At 38.9% G+C, this 16,747-nt stretch overlaps 1 protein-coding gene across 5 annotated transcripts in view; it reads left to right on the forward strand.

Moving 5' to 3' along the window:
• Positions 1–16,747, forward strand: part of CCDC50 (coiled-coil domain containing 50) — a 117,012-nt gene that overhangs the window by 14,595 nt on the left and 85,670 nt on the right. For all 5 annotated transcript variants that reach the window (XM_073804020.1, XM_073804022.1, XM_033855623.2 and 2 more), the window contains exons 2-4: positions 11,391–11,453; positions 12,308–12,434; positions 15,380–15,470. In XM_073804020.1, the coding sequence (XP_073660121.1) occupies positions 11,391–11,453; positions 12,308–12,434; positions 15,380–15,470 (281 nt within the window). The remainder of the gene's footprint in view (positions 1–11,390; positions 11,454–12,307; positions 12,435–15,379; positions 15,471–16,747) is intronic.

Raw genomic sequence — 16,747 nt, forward strand, 5'->3', positions numbered from 1 at the left:
TTGAAATTGAAATGTTTACTAATCCTAATAAGAAAGAAAGTGCTAGCTAAAGTATCTACTTGCAGAAGAGAAGTTGAAAGTTCAAAGATAAATAGAACTTGCAGTAGCTAGTACTTAAGGAAACTTGTCATATGAAGCCAATAAACCAAAATGGTTTTTCTTCCCTTGGTGTAAACTTGTACTTAAGTTGGCTTGATGTGATCTTTTGGGTTTTAATGGGCATGACTGGGTTTATCCTACCCAGGTTTAAGGAGATGGGTGGCTTTTCTTTCTAGGCTAAGGCAAACAGAGAAACCAAACCATTTGAGGGCTGCCAAACCATTTGTGGGCTTAAGTGCCAGGAAAAGTGCCAGTCAAATAGAGGGACAGAAGGTCGGAGTTTCTCTAGGGATACATGGGGTGAAAATAAAAGAAAGCAATTTTTACTACCAGGATATTCATAGTGGAAAATTGCTTTGAAAAAAATTGTCTGCTACTTGCTTGTCTAAGGGTTTTTACCCTTTTGAGGACCCCTGTGGTTATCAGTGGTCTGTTGTTTTCTACATAGAAGGTTTATCTCCATCAGAATAATTTGTGAGTACTTTTTTTAAAAAAGAAAATTTCCTGCAGTGCTTAAGTACTTACAGTTGTTATTATTACTCTCATATTACAGGGGAGCAAATGTAAGTGATATTAATCTGTTCAAGATTATTCATCTAGTGAGTGTTAGAGCCAGGATTAGAATCTAGGTAAGCGTACTACTCTTGGTTATACCGTAGTACCTCTGTATGCAGTAAGTATTCACTGAGTATCTCATTACCAATGCTCTGTGCAGTGTACTACAGAATTCTAACACTGTTTAAGAGTTTCATTTTTTCCTAAGTGTAATTTTGATAGTCATCTTTCTATGTTTAATTATGAAATTTTATAAATCTATTTAGAAATCAACTGAATCATTTTAAAGCAGGAGTGCTTCCTTTTTAATCATTTTTATGATAGTAAGAGTAATTACGTGTTTAGCTGCTGTGTAAATTCATATATTCCTGAATTGTTCTGAAGTGGAACACCCATGTAAAATGTAATTGTTATTTAAGGAAGGCACCAAAGACAGTACTTTTAGGAGAAGGCTCCTCTGATTATGATCAGTTTAATTTTACATGCCAATTGAAATTCACAAATGCATAATTTGCTAATGAGAATCCACAGTTCTTTGGTAAATGATCTGTAAGGTATTAGAGATCTGCTAGGTTATTCAGTAGTAGTTGTACTTCACAGAATCGAATTCCCTTAACTATATTGAATTAACAGCTCACTTTCCTTTCCAAGAGGACGTTTGTTCACTTTGTTTCTGTGACTGTATCTGCACAGTGGTTACTTGATAGATGTACAACTCTTATTCTTTTCAACCGGCTGAGGTTAGCAAAACTACCACCACCTTAAGGCTGAGAAAAAAGAAGCATAGGAGAAATAATGCACTCTGAAGTTAAATCAGTAGCTACTACAAGGCTAAAAATATATTCAGGACCCTTGGTTGTAGCTACTACAAGGCTAAAAATATATTCAGGACCCTCGGTTGTCCATACTGGCAAAGCGAGTTATATCTGTTGGTTAAAATATAAATATGCATTCTCTCTCTCTCACACACACACACACGATTAAAATGGTTTTAAATGTTGCTGAGTGGTCCGGTTGTCTAAATTGACACTGTCCTTTCTGTCATACTGTGATTATTGTTTAGGGCAGTGTTGTCCAACAGAACTTTTGTGAAGGTGGAAATACTCTGTATCCCTCACTGTCCATAATGGTAAGCACCAGCCCCATAAGGCTATTTAACACTGAAAATGTTTTCAGTGAGACTGAATTTTTATAATTTAATTTTGATTAATTTAAAGAAATAGCTATGTGTGACTAGTGGCTACCATATATAGTGTGAAAAAAATTTTTGTGACCCTAGTGGATAGAATAATGATGGATGGATAGAACATACAGATTTGGTTCAGTTTAGGGCAGTCTTTTCTAGTATGTGTTCCATCCAACATTGGACCATGTGAATGCACCTCACTTGGGGTTTTGGAGAGTTGTAATTTTCCTTGGGTAACTTTTTTCTTCTGTTACTGCCAACACAAAAAGGTTTGGCTTCAAAGCACCAGTCCATAAAGTTTATGCCTGTAGCCCAGGAAGCTTGTGAGGTTGTTTGTGTTTGTGGGTATTTTTAATCATTTATGAAAACTTGAGTCAGATATTTCCTAATGGAAAGACTTATCTCTATCCAGCAGTTCTACCAGGATGAGTAAAAACTGCTGTTTCCACCCTGCTACCTTCCTTCCCTTTTTCAGTATTCCTCTCACCCTCAGTCTTTTACCCTGTCCGATGGAAATTTCTAACTCAGCCATTTTCACTTTTCCAATAAGTTACCCAGTTACTCTGTGGTCTCTGATAATGATGCAGATGGTCTGTGATATTAAAGTAGTACTTCTGATTTGAGGACTTATATTATCTCAGCATTTTCAAAACCCACTTGCCTGCAATCTAGTGTGTCTGTGGTTAGCTATAATATATCTCCTTGCCAAACAAGTGGTTTGGGTTACTGGGGCTTTCATTTAACTTTGAATTGGGGGGATTAGGGGAAAACAAAAGCTCAGGAACCTATTTTGATAAATTGCATCAGAGTTAAATGTTGGGATTAAATCAGTTGTTTTGCTTTTTAAAATGTCTCCTTACTGAGCTCAGTCTTGTTCTTTTGTTGAAGGTGTGTGCATATCTTTGTGTGTATGTAGACACGTGTTTAAAACTCATGCTTGAACTATTGAGTAGTACATTATATAACTCAGTGTTTTCTACTTAAGTTCCAACATGGTGGCTGAACTTGCTTTCGTGTTTGGTACTAGTAAAACATTTCTCTCCAGTCAGGAACTGGTGTTATTTCTCCTTTACAATAATGAGAACTGAACAACTTTTCATATTTCCCTGATTGCTTTGGTTCTCAGGAAGATCAGATGCAAATTTGGGGTCTTACGTAGACTTTGTTTTTGTTAGCATACATTTTTCCTTAAAAAAAAAAAAAGAACTTATTCTCTAACCTTAAGGAAACAGTATAATTAAATTGAATCCATAACATTGCTACTGCAACTTATTTTTTCCTGTAGTAAATATTTGCTGCTTCACTGTTTAGATGCTTAAATTAGATTAAAAACATGCATTTTTTTAATTATAAAATGTTATGCAAGGGATTATAAATAATAAGATTCCATTTCATGGTAGATAAATTGGAAAATATAGAAATGTTTGAGAAGGAAAATAAGCTACATTATAGTCCCACAGTACCTGATCAATGTTAAGATTTTGATGTTTATCTTTTCTAGTATTTTCTAAATAAAATTTAACTTGAAAAATCAAATATTTCAGCTGTAGTCAGTGTACACTATAGAAAGGCTCAGAAATCAGCCCTGGGCTCTGCCCATATCATGGCGAGTACCTTCAGGACTTAACCTGTGCATATAGCCCATATAATATGCCATGTGGATGGTCATCTATCGTGTGTATAAAACAACAGACTGAAGAGTGCCAGTGGTTTGTACAAAACACCCACATACACTGTAGGGAATGTGAGTGCACTCTGAGGCTGGAACTAGGACCAGGGATGATACCTCTAGATTGGCAGGTTTTGTCCTTCCACAGACCATTTTACAGTTACCCGAAAGGGAACTGTGTTGAAAGGAAGTGGGCTTCCTGTGGTTAAATATTTATGAGGAGTCCAGATGATTATTTGGACAGGATAAAGCTGGACTTAACAACTACTCAGACCCTTTCTGATAGTCAATTTCTATAATTTTAAGAAAGTGATGAATCAGCACCTTTTTATGAACAGTGACTGAAATTTAGAAATATTTGAGGAAACTTGGGAACCCAACCTGTCATCCAGGGCCTTTATTATTTTCAGAGGTATTTTGGATTAAAGCCTCTTGATGCTCAAAGACATTTTAGACTTCTAACCAAGGTGGTGACTTTAGCAGATCAGATATTTGGTAGAACTTTGCAGAAAATCCTGGGTTATACTGTTCTGGTCTTTGTGGAGCTTTTTATGAAAAGGCGAGCTTTCTATCATTTTGTAATGTTGATGGAAGGATAATTAACCCTGAAAATGTCTTTCTGTTGCTAGATTTCTCAGGACTTTTCTCTCCTCCTACTTTTTTTTTTTGGTTCTGTCATCCTTGACGTTTTTCATTCACCTTATAATTAATTTATTAACATTTTCTAATTTTCGGGACTATTTGGCAGCCTGCAACTATAGAGGACTTCTGAGGACATGAGACAGTTTTATCAAACAAATAGCTCAGGGGACTAGCTCCAGATTCTGAAAATTCATGCCAGCACCTTAGCATACAGTGCATTCTGCTTTAAAATGCCACATACATCCTATGTACCCTTTCAGGCTGTTTAGCTTAATAAACATGTCCTCATGTATACAGACATTTTTCATAGCCCTGGGGTCTAATCTTGGAAATGCCACATATTTAACTATGTGATCCTTGGCATGTTATTCTAACTTTCAGAGCCATTTTGAGTGATGTACTTAATTGTCATCTAAAGGAACCAAGAATTGACCACCTGCCTGAGTGTACAACTTTTCTAGGTGTTCTAGGAGTCTATCAGGTAATTATCCTTTCCATTATAATACATCTGAAATTTGGGGTGTTGGGAACAGAAACCCTTTGCTGTCATTTAAGGCATTGTGGGTAGATGTGCAGCTTCTTAGCTTTGTTTAGGTAAGCTGGAGAATGTGGACATGCAAGATTTCATGGTGCATCATTTATACGAGTCATCATTTTTCTCAGGAGCCCTCCTTTCCACAAGGATTTATTTGAAAATCATCATCCCAGGCATTGAGATAAATATTGGAGAGAAAATGATCCATAAGATTTTTCCTACCTTTCAGGATCTTGAATGTATAATGGGGAAACAAATGAGTACATGTATTTGTATGATTAGTTCTCCAGTGTTATATTTACTACATATTATGAAATCACTGGGGGGGAAAAAAAAGCATAAGTAAATCTGCTGGGTGTGTGAGAGTATCAGTTGTGATGGTTTTGGTTCTGTGTCCTATAGGATTGGATTAATAGAGAAGTAACATTTGAATGAGGTTTCTGAAGGTTGATTATGAAGTTTTTGAGAGTAGAGAGGAACCACTGGCAGATAGAAAAGGGTTCTTAAGCCCATCATCTGTGTAATGGTGACTAAACTTCCCTCAGACTTGCAAGACTCCCCCATTCTCTGTTTCACACCCACACCAACCACCCAAGAAAAACATAAACCAAAACCAATAACCATAAAAATTCCCAAACAATTGAAACAGTGGTTAATGATACTCGATGCCCCAATCATTTGTACAATATGTGGAATGAAAGTCTTTGTCTTTCATAAAGGAATTGCAGAAATCTGTGTGTACTTTGTGGGTAGTTTAGTAAGGGGGGATAATTATACTAAGGACAATAAGTACAGGAAGGTGGATCTGACTTAATTATTTTATAGATCTCTACTCAGAAGGCTCTTCTATCTCCGAGACGGATGGAGTAACCATAGTATGTATATTGGAAAGAACAGGGCATTTGGAGACTTGATCAGAAAAGTAGCCCACCCATTGGCTACTTTAACTAGGAACAAAGTAAATGAGTATGGAACACCTGTGTTGTTTACCTCTTTAGCATCAGCCAAAATTAGGTGCCACTCTATTTCCTCTGTCATACTGTACTTCAGTTTTGTTCATTTCGACAAGATGGAAATTATAGACACTAAAAGTCAGAGAAGGATCAAAGGTTACCTTTCAGTTACCCTTTATCCCTAATAAATTGATTGCTCAAACATTACTTGGGTATTATTCTAATTGTTTTCAGCTTTCTGCCTGAAAGTGGGAAATTTCAGTTGTCAGAGTGACCAGGGGCTCAAAGCTGTGTTTGTTGTTTTGGGGGCTCATAATTGGGGCAGGTGGTTAGGAGAGTGTCTCCATTCCATAGCTGAGCATCTCTAAGAAGCTCCCACTGATGGTGGTGGTGATGGGGTTGGAGACTGGTTTTGGTGTTGGTGTTAGTGGTGGTGATGTTGATGTTATCTTAGTCCCTATATATAAACTTTGCTGGGGCTGAGGAGGTGGAAGATTTGGCATTAGGATGAGGTCTATTCACAGTTTACCTGCATCCCATTTCTCTTCTACTGAGGCAGTTTTATTAAAGCTTTTAATAAAGGGAAGAGACTTCTTTAATAGGTTAGCGAGACATTTCTCTTGTAGGGCAGCAGACAAAGGCTTAGGGGTTTTACCTATGTTATCATTTCTTAGTTAAAATTGTCTTTAACAACTCTGAGACACATTAGTCAGAATTCATTAATGCTCTCTTACCAAAGGGAAGAAAAGCCATTGATTTTGGATGGAGATGGGGGAAAGTGGTTAGATCCCAAAGGGAGATTTTCCTTGGAATTTCCCACTGCAGTTACTGCCTAGGGTTTTTGTTACAGGTCATCTATGAAATACTGTGCAAAATTTTTTTGTCCTTGCTTTTCAGAAGTGAACACAGGCCAACCGTGATAGCTAGAGACTTCTTCTTGGGAAATAGTGAGACAAAGTAAACTATGTCCATTGTTATTGCTCTGTTTTAGGACCTGGAACCCACCTTCTGAACACATGTACCACCCTTACCTAAATTTTATTTCATCCTCAATTTCAAAGAAACTACTGCATATTTGTCTTATTTTAATTAGCATTTAATAATATCACTCTTTTCTGACATACTTAAACATAGGCCCATTTCTTCTAGGAGTTCTTTGAGCAGAAATATTGGAGGCCAGAAGAGCTCAGGTTGGTTTGCAGTTCATTTGCTCATTTGTTGGGTTATCTTGGTCAAGCCAGTTTATTTCTCTGAGCCTAGTTTCCTCATAAATAAAATGAGGATATTGATAAAAACCTTCAGACCCTCCGACAGTTAGGAGGAATAAGTGTGAAAGTGCATTGTAACCTACAAAGTGTTATATCAATGTCAGTTGCAGTTGCCTGTCATTACCAAACTTTTCAAGACAAAATCTGTGTCTGGAACATCTTCCTCATTCATAGAGGGTGTTCCCATGTGAACAGAACAAAGAAAAGTAAGCATAAACCCAGCTCTCAAAGCAGTGAGTATGTATTCCATCTGCTACTAATAGCATTTACACTAAAACAGAATAATTCATAAAATTATACCAGAACATAAAAGGCAATACAGACACAGTTGAAAGAAATAGTTTCTAGTGAATGTATTAGTAATCCAGGCATTTTTTTTTTTTTTTTTTTTTTTTTTTTTTTGCGGTACGCGGGCCTCTCACTTCTGTGGCCTCTCCCGTTGCGAAGCACAGGCTCACGGACGCGCAGGCTCAGCGGCCATGGCTCACGGGCCCAGCCGCTCCGCGGCATGTGGGATCTTCCTGGACCGGGGCACGCACCCGTGTCCCCTGCATCAGCAGGCGGACTCTCAACCACTGCGCCACCAGGGAAGCCCCACCCAGGCATTTTTATGTGGGAGGAAGCTTGCTCAGTTTTCATAGCCATTCATTTTCAGAAAGCTGGGGATGTGGGTAAAAAAATGACAAAACAGGAATGACTTCTTCACTCATCTTCTAGTTTGTATAGAGTTAGTTCGTCCCTCTGCTAAGAACGCTTACCACTTCTGCCCTAGGAGTTTTAACCTTCCTTTGAGGTTGGTTTTGTATGTTAACTACTTTAAGGTTTCCTGGTACAGCTCTGCCAAGTCACCCCCACTCCTTACACCTACCCCCAGTTCATAACAAGCACAACTGCTCCACTTTTATGCCTTCAAGGAATTTTCTATAGGTCTTTATAAACTTTATTACATTTTATATTATGCTTATTTACCTTTCTGTCAACTCCACCTTCTTGATGGCTTGTAAATGACTTATTCCTCCTAATAATAGAATTCAGCAAATGTTTGTTGAATAACTGTGTTTACTAGGTGCGTACTGTGCTCTTTGTTTATTTAGAGGGATCCACAGATGAATGAGAATCATCTTTCTCTTCAAGGAAAATAGGTGGGAGATATATAAATCCTACTTCCCATTCCTGAGACTTGCTTGCCTTAATATAAACGAATCCACTGTATATATGTACATATCTGGATTTTAAAAATCACTAAAGCTCTGTTCTTTTCATGGGAAAGGGAGAGGTTGCTAGTTTTTACTTGAATGTCTGAAAAATTTTACAAGTCTGTGATGCTGTCGGTAACGACAGAGCTTAATTCTATTCATAACATTGTTTTCCTCCTGTCTATGGAACTCTGTTCTTTGACTTTATTGACCAGTATTTCTTCATTTTTTCTATTAATGAGCATCTCCTGAAGTCCTACTAAATTTATGCTACATCCAGCACTAACTGTGTGGAAGGTGTAGAGATTGCAGGGCTGGATGGGAATGGAGAATGATGGGGTTGGCTTAATGGCAAGAAGATAACCTGAGATTAGGGTGAATGAAAGTGAACATAGGAGGGAAAAAGTTTGAGAAGTGGCAGGATAAAAGCTCAGGGTCCAGTAGTTCGTCTTAAATGTGCCTGCCTGGAAACGTAGTGAGATGAGTTTATGCTGTTTATTCTCAGTACTGTTTATAGCCCTTTGCTTCAAAGTAGAGTGGATTAGAGGAGGAGCAAAGCTCCTGGCTTTGAACTTGTCCTGGCTGAGAATTGTTTTCTGTAATTCCCAAACTGGTTACTGATCTGCAAGGTGGCTGGGTGTGTGACTTTCCCAGCTTGCATTAGATTAGCATTGCAAAGAATACAGGGGCTGACTTTGAAAGCAACTAGAGTGGATGCATAGGAAATTATGGATTAAGTAAGTAATATTTCCGCATAAATGAGATGATATATTTGGAAGTTTTTAGTAAACTTTGAAGGGCTAAATCTGTGTATTGACAATACAACCCTGTGCGTGTATGAGTGTGTGTACATCTTTGTAGTCACGGAAGATCTTCTAGGTTCTTTTCTAGTGCAGGCCTTACCCATATTTTGTGGGTACCAATTCAGCCTCTACCGTAATAAGATTCAGGGTCAAATCACAATAATTAAATATACTTCAGCCTTGCTTTTTACATATTAAGAAATAATTAAGAGTCATTATTAAGGCAATCATAAATTCATAAATTCCTTGGTGTATTATGATATGTCAAATGTGTCATCATGTTTATGGTTTATATGTGCTGCTGATGAAATAAAGATGTGAATTTTAAAAGTTTTTATATTTAGCTGTAGAATTTAAGTGCAGTATATGTAAAACATTACAAAAAGCACAGAAAATATAGAAACCCAGGAACCTATCACCTAAATTGAATAGATGTTAATATTTTGCCTCACTTCCTTCAGTCTTCTCTAGTTTGTTTGTAAAGCAGTGGAACAGCATATATATAGTCAAGGCACACCTGCCCCTTTGCTTGTGTCTCTAGGGGGTCACTGTGTCAGTGCCAGATATTAAGACCATGTATTTTTACTACAGGTATATGTATCCATAAACATTATATTTTTAATGTCATGCTGACTGAAACAAAAAACGTGAAAATATTGCAGTTATTCACATGGAAAACTGTAGTAATTTTATAATTTTTATTTTATTCAGCATAATATTAAAAGCATATAAAATATATCGTTTTGGCATACCTTTCTGCTCTAATAACATAAATTGAAGTGGCTTTTACACTTTTTAAAATATTCATTCTGAATATTTGTTCTTTGTGAACTAAATCCATACGTGTCTTAGACATTTAATTAATTAATGTTAATCAGCTAAGTGTTTTAGAGAATGCATGTCGGTCAGTATAGAATATCTTCTTTCGGTCTGTTCCGACTGTGGTTTACCAGAGTCCAGGAGGGCTGGTTGTCATGAGCAGGAAGAGCTCTTGCTTGCTGAGAAACTGACTCCCAGCCCTGCCACCGGCAAACTATGTCTACAGCCTTCATAAGCCCTTTCTTTCTTCTGGCCCTTATTTTCCTCACCTGTTAAATAAGAGGTTTAACTAGCTCTTCTTGAAAGCACTTTCATTCTGTGAAATATTGGGGAACTTTGACCTGGGCCTCAAGTTGTTAGAATTTGCTGAGAATATATTGGATGTAAAAGAACAGGACTTTCTATTGAAATTGCCGGTTTTGTAGTTGCATTTAAGCCAGGGCTAAGTAGGTCATATTCGGTTTAATATGATTTGGGGGCAGAAATGATTTTTCCATCATAAAACCTTTTCAGAATAACCTTGACGTCTCCAAGCTCTGCCTGCTTTTTCGTTGCATTATCTCTCAGCGAGGGACCGGGCTGTGTGAATCTGTATGTGAACATACATAAGTGCTAAGAATGGCAAAGGAATGTTTTTTCATTCTGTTTTAATTAAATGTCTTCACAGACAAAGTCAGAGCTGCAGAAAGAAATCTGTAAACTCTGGTAAGCCCTAGAGGACAGTTTCATAAGTCCTACACATTGCAATAGTCTGAGGCTTTGGGAACTTTCCTCTTTAATGTGACGTACATGTTTGGAATAGAGTAAGGATATATCACCTAAACTACACGTCCTTAAAACAAACAAAACAGCATTTTTCATGATAAGAGTCCTTCATATGTATGTTTGTTTTAAGAAGCAGAAGTTTAAATTACAGTTTGGGGTGGAATGGACCCTTAAGACCATCTCTTCCTATTCGTGTCTAAGAAAGTAGTTCAGGAAACGCTCTTGCCTGGCTCTCCAGATGGAGGCAAAGTTAGGGGCAGATGCCTGGTACCCTCCAAGGTTCCCACTGTCTTTTGGTTTGCAGGCTCTCTTTAGGCAGCTCTATATTTAGAGAGACCTAGAGAACCAGTTCTAACTCGTGTCTGAGGGTGTGGACCCATTGAAGAACGTGACTACACTTAAAGTAGAGATCCGCTCCTGCCTAAGGGACTAAGAAAGGTGTGTTTTTCCTTAAGAGCACCAGGATACACATAAGTCTCTGGGAAAGGATCCTCTGAATCCCAGATGGCTTAACTCCTCTGACCATGCAAAAACTCAGATTTTTCTCAGCTGCAATATGTGAAACATTCTTGTCTCTTATTATTACAGCAGTCCTTTATAGAAGTGGGTTAGAATTTCTGGGCCTCTGCGTTCTGATTCTGTGATTAATTTCCATAGGCCAGGGACCTAACCATTACTTTGTGACACCTTGTTCTTGGCCCTGAGCAGGTACTATGTGGATTTTTGTGAATGAAGACTTTATACTAACTAGTCACTGTTTTGTGCATTGCGAGTTATAAAGTTGATCATCCTAAAATATTAGGTTGGAGTCTTTGAAGTCCTGAACAAGATCTTTTTCTTTTTATGTTAAAGTACTACTAATGAGCTTTCCTGTCTGCCCTTCTCCCTCATCCTCTGCAGTGTGCCGAGATTTTGCTGTCCTGGAGGACCACACCCTGGCCCACAGCCTGCAGGAACAAGAGAGTGAGTAATAGCCCTCTGCGTGCTCCTTCAGTTTTCTTTTTTAGTGGTAGCTTGAGGCAGATTTCTCAGAGTGAGGCAGGGAGAAAACAGAGTCATCGAGTTATATCACCCATCCATCCTGACGGATCTGTCTAGGCAAATGACACCTCCGTGAAGAATGAAGTTCTGGGTGTTTTGAAGTCAGATAGCTGCTAGGGATGAGAAGACTGTTGGATGTATCAGAGGAAAAGAGGGACTTGAACCATTTCCTTTGCCTTAGTGCTATAGGAGGGAGATAGTGGTTATACATGCATCGAGGGTGTGTAGAAGGCTGGCAGAGGGATGGGTTCCTTCCCCTAGAATAGGAGGCCTGAACATCTTTTCCCAGGCGAGGGCGGTGTCTAGATTGTAGATTTTTCTGAATTTTTTATGTATGTACTCATGAATAGTAAATCTAAGTTATATGTGTTATACAGAAGTACGTAAGTATGAATTTGTAATTTGTGAATCATTAATTCGTGTGTCAGTATAAAAATTCAGTATTGAAATAGTATTTATAAATAAGGTGGCAACTTGTAGAGCAGAAAGAGCACTGGCCCTGGTTTTAGATTATTTGAGTAGAAGTCCTGGCACTGCCACTGTTTTATCTTGTGCCCAATACAAATTACTTTAACCTTTCTGATTCTCTTTTTCTGCAATGCAAAGATGAAAATAATAACTCCTGTGCTGCGTATTATATAGCGTTATTTAGAGCATAAGATGAAATGATGGATGTGAAGCCCTTTTCAATGGAAAGGCTCTTCTTAAGTTTATTCTCAGGTTTATCATTAATAAGCCAAAGCATTATAATTCCTCTCTCCAATTTTACTATCCAGTTGAGCATCATTTGGCATCGAATGTTCAGCGGAACCGTTTGGTCCAGCATGATCTCCAGGTGGCTAAGCAGCTTCAAGAGGAAGATCTGAAAGCTCAGGCTCAGCTGCAGAAGCGCTACAAAGCCCTGTGAGGACTTGGGGACTGGGAGGGCATCATGCCCGGACTGGTTTTCTCTGTGGGGTCAGCAACCAGGGCAGGGAAGAGGACTCTCCATCTGTTCCTCTGATTCCTTTCACTATTAGATTACAAATCCTACAGTGACTATCCCATAGTTTTCTTTGAATTAAAAAAATTGTCTTTGTTGTTGGAATACTTTACTAGGTTTTGGGACATGTGGTTTCTGGTGTGGACTCAACACTCTTCGCTGATGACTTTGAGTCATTTGGTCCACCTCTCTGACTCAGTTTTCCTTACCTGTACAGGGGGCAAATGATCTCTGTCCCCTCTGCCTCCTGGGCTTTTGGGGGGAATCCAGCGAAATACTGGATGTCAAAGAACTTTATGAGGTCTGTTGGGTTCCTTTATTGTTTCCTAGCAGTGTTTGCTACTCCTATTTTCCTCGAACCCGTGGCTTTTCTTTTTGTGTGGCTGTGCCGCACAGCTTTCAGGGTCTTAGTTCCCTGACAAGGGATCAAACCTGTGCCCCAGCAGTAAAAGCACCATGTCCTAACCACTGGACCGCAGGGAAGTCCCAAACCCCTTGCTTTTTAAGTAGAGGCAGAATCTTTTGGAAAGCTCTGAATCGTACCCTTAGTCCTCTTCATAACTTCAGTGTCTGACCAAAGTTATTTCTCTGTCTCCTCCTAAATGGAGAGATCACGTCTAAGGTCTCTTCTAGCACAATGACTTTTTATTCTTTTTAATGTTTTAAAGGCTCACAGAGTACATTTCTTCTTTGAGAGAGGCTCCTATACCTAAATCTCTAATGGTGGATTTAACCACAAAATTGTTTTGAGGAGGAAGGGGTAAAGGAGGAAGTGAAGGGACCCTTCTATTTACTTTAGTTGTCATGTTTAAATAAACAGGATAGCCTATTATTTTTGCTGCCTTTGAGGAAGGGTTTTTCTATTTTATTATTTTCAGAGAGGACTTTATTCGTGATTTTATTCAGCTTCCTTATTTTGTACATAAACATTCTTACTGACTCTTGCTAATAACTCTGCCACCATGAAAGGCACCAGAGAGCACAGATATGAATAAAACATAGCCATTGCCTTTAAGGGACTCAGGGGAAATAAACTCTGAGCGTTTGCCAAAGCAACACTCAAATTTGTGAAACATTCCATATTCTTAAAACTAGATTAATAGACACTTTTTGGTAAGTTAAAAAAAAAAAGTAAGTGAAAAGAGGGTATGGAAATAAAAAATGAGTATATTTTTATTTTCAATTCTGTGGTTTGAATGGTTCAGAATCCTTGAATGTTAGACCTGTAATATGAAGTCATTAAGTCCAAAAACTTTTATAGCTGATAAGACGACATAAGAGTGCATGATTCACTGGTTAACAGTGGCAGGACTGGAAATCAGGTCTCCAGGCATCTTGTCCAGTGATTTTTCTACTGATTAAAAAAGCTTGCCATTTCTGCTTCTGGCCTGTGTTCTCTGTCTTGTATTCCCTTCCTCCCTTTCTGTCCTGTATGTGCGTTATACACATACATACATACCCCCACGTGTGCACACCTCTACTTTCACCTACATCTATTTCCCAACATGTTGAAAGTGACCAGTTCTTTATACAAATGAGAATAGTCTTCATCGCCTCAGTTTTGTTAGAATAGAATGTATGGATTTTGATTCCTCCAGAGAAGTTAGGATATTGCCCCCAACACCCAACACTTTTCAGTTATAAAAGACTGCCATTAAACATGGAATATACAACCAAGACTAGATTAACTGAGTACTTTAAGTTCAACTGGCAGGGGGAGAATAAGAGGAAATATTTGTGTAGCAAACGAACTGCATATATAAGCCACAATTGTAATTTTGTTCCAACATCTTTTTAGATAGTGAACTCTAAACGTGCTCTCTCTCTCCTAGTTAGCAGTTAAAGGTTGTAAAGGCTGTGTAAAGGTTGACTCCCCAGCACTATCACACTCTAGAGTTATAAGCTTCCCAGTGACTTTTCTTGAAATCTGCAGCCAGAAGACTGGTGTACCTATAGCCATCTCTGAGAGATCCAAACCCCATTTTCTGTTGGAACCCCTGTTTCCTAGGTGCTGTTTTAAAGGATCTATTTCTCCCACCAAAATGATTTGTCTCGTTTCTCCCACCAAAATGTACTGTGGGCTTCTGAGTGCAGGATGGAGATATATTTATTTTCGTATCCTCAGTGTTGAGCATGGTTCCTGGATGATAGCAGGTGTTGTTTGAATCTTTTTGAATGCACAAACGCCAAAACAAAACAAAACTGTGGTAGCAGCCATATTACAACGTTTGGGCTTTTTAGTGGCCAGAGTATTAAGAAAACTGGCATCAGCCACAGAGGTTTCTCCTGGGACCTAAAGCTAGGGAATATACATTGGGGTTTTTTCCCCCCTTTTTAAAAGTTTTATTGAAACTGAAAAAAAATGCCTCTAATTAAAAAATTTATAAAAATCATTTTAAAGTCATACCACCACCTCTAGGTGGCCACAGTATTATTGACATTTTAGTGAACTCACTCCCAATTTTTTCCTGCATACTCTGTACGTATTTGGTTATTTGTGGACCTTATTCTCATAGTATACATCTCCTTTGAGGGAACATGCCTGTCTCTGTAAAGCGACCCCAGTAGGGTGAGGTGATATGGTAGTATAGAAAAAGCCTGGAGCTTTCCGTTGTAGTGTCTGGGTATTACATTCTGATTCTACCACTTATTTTCTCTGCAATCTTAGGGAAATGATTCCACTACTCTGGGCCTCAAGTCTTTTCATCTGTAGGATATGACAATATCAACCTCTTTGCATCATTATTGTGAAGATTAAGTGAGATAAAAATATGCACTGGCTCATAGTGAGTATTCAGGAAATTGTGTTTAGGAAAAATCATTCCTTACGTTCTTTATTCATGTTGTTTTCACCTTTGTGTTTTAGTGAACAACAAGACTGTGAAATTGCTCAGGAGATTCAGGAGAAGCTGGCTATTGAGGCCGAGAGACGACGCATTCAGGAGAAGAAGGATGAGGTACAACTTAGTTAATGCCCCTCCACCCCGCAGAGGAGGGCTGCTCAGCTCCAGAGCTGTGACTTTCTCTATTCACGGGCTCAGTGTAGGGTTGCTGGATGGGCAGAAGAACTCTCCCCTTTTGGGGTGCATAGTGCAAGTGTCGCCCTCCATGAACCACTGTTTATTGCCCTTTGACCAGTTGTTTAAGTGGTGAAATCTTAAAAGATGATAATGGATAATTTGACATAAATTGTGAATTCGTTTCCGTAGGGCTACTGTAACAAATTACCACACACGTGGCTTAAAACAATAGAACTTGGGCTTCCCTGGTGGCGCAGTGGTTGAGAGTCGGCCTGCCGATGCAGGGGACACGGGTTCGTGCCCCGGTCCGGGAAGATCCCACATGCCGCGGAGCGACTGGGCCCGTGAGCCATGGCCGCTGAGCCTGCGCGTCCGGAGCCTGTGCTCCGCAACGGGAGAGGTCACAACAGTGAGAGGCCCGCGTACCGCAAAAAAACAAAACAAAACAAAACAAAAAAAACAATAGAACTTTACTGTCTCACAGTTCTGAAGGCTGCAAATCGAAATTAAGATGTTCGCAGGGCCATGCTACCTATTAGGAAAGAGCCTTCTTTGCCTCCTCCTAGCTTCTGGTGGCTCTTGGCTGTCTGGCATTCCTTGACTTGTAGTTGCATCATGTCAGTCTCTGCCTTTATTGTCACATGGCCTTCTTCCCTGTATCTTTTTGTCCTTTTGTTTTCTTATAAGGACACCAGTCATTGGATTGAGGACCCACCCTAATCCAGTATGATCTCCTCTTAATTATATCTGCAAAGATCCTATTTCCGAATAAGATCATGCTCTGAAGTTCTTGGTATAAATGAATTTTTAAGGGACGCTTCAGCTCAAGACTGGGTGTCTGTCTGCGGGTTATTCCCACAACTTTAGGGAGAGCAGACCTTGAGTGTAGCCTGAACAGGAGTCAGGGACTGTTCATTGCTCTCATTCTTTTTTGTTAATGGTTTCACTCTCCTGTGATATGCTGCCTCAAAACAATGATCTGTTTGATTCTGTATATATTTTTAAACTGTGTTGTTTTTAAAGCTGAAAATGGTTAAAATGAGCAGTAGTATATGGTTTGTGAGAAGACCTGAATTTGCGCTTAATGATCACTTGCTTTTGTGTTATGTTTTCAGCCTTTCAAATGGTTCCTTTTCAATTTGCATTGATTCTCTGTCTGCTTTTTTTACACCTATTGTGCTGTTCTTGGCCATGGTCTTGATTTATAATAAGGA

The sequence above is a fragment of the Tursiops truncatus genome, chromosome 4 (assembly GCF_011762595.2).
Source record: "Tursiops truncatus isolate mTurTru1 chromosome 4, mTurTru1.mat.Y, whole genome shotgun sequence".
In the NCBI taxonomy this organism is placed as follows: Eukaryota; Metazoa; Chordata; class Mammalia; order Artiodactyla; family Delphinidae; genus Tursiops; species Tursiops truncatus.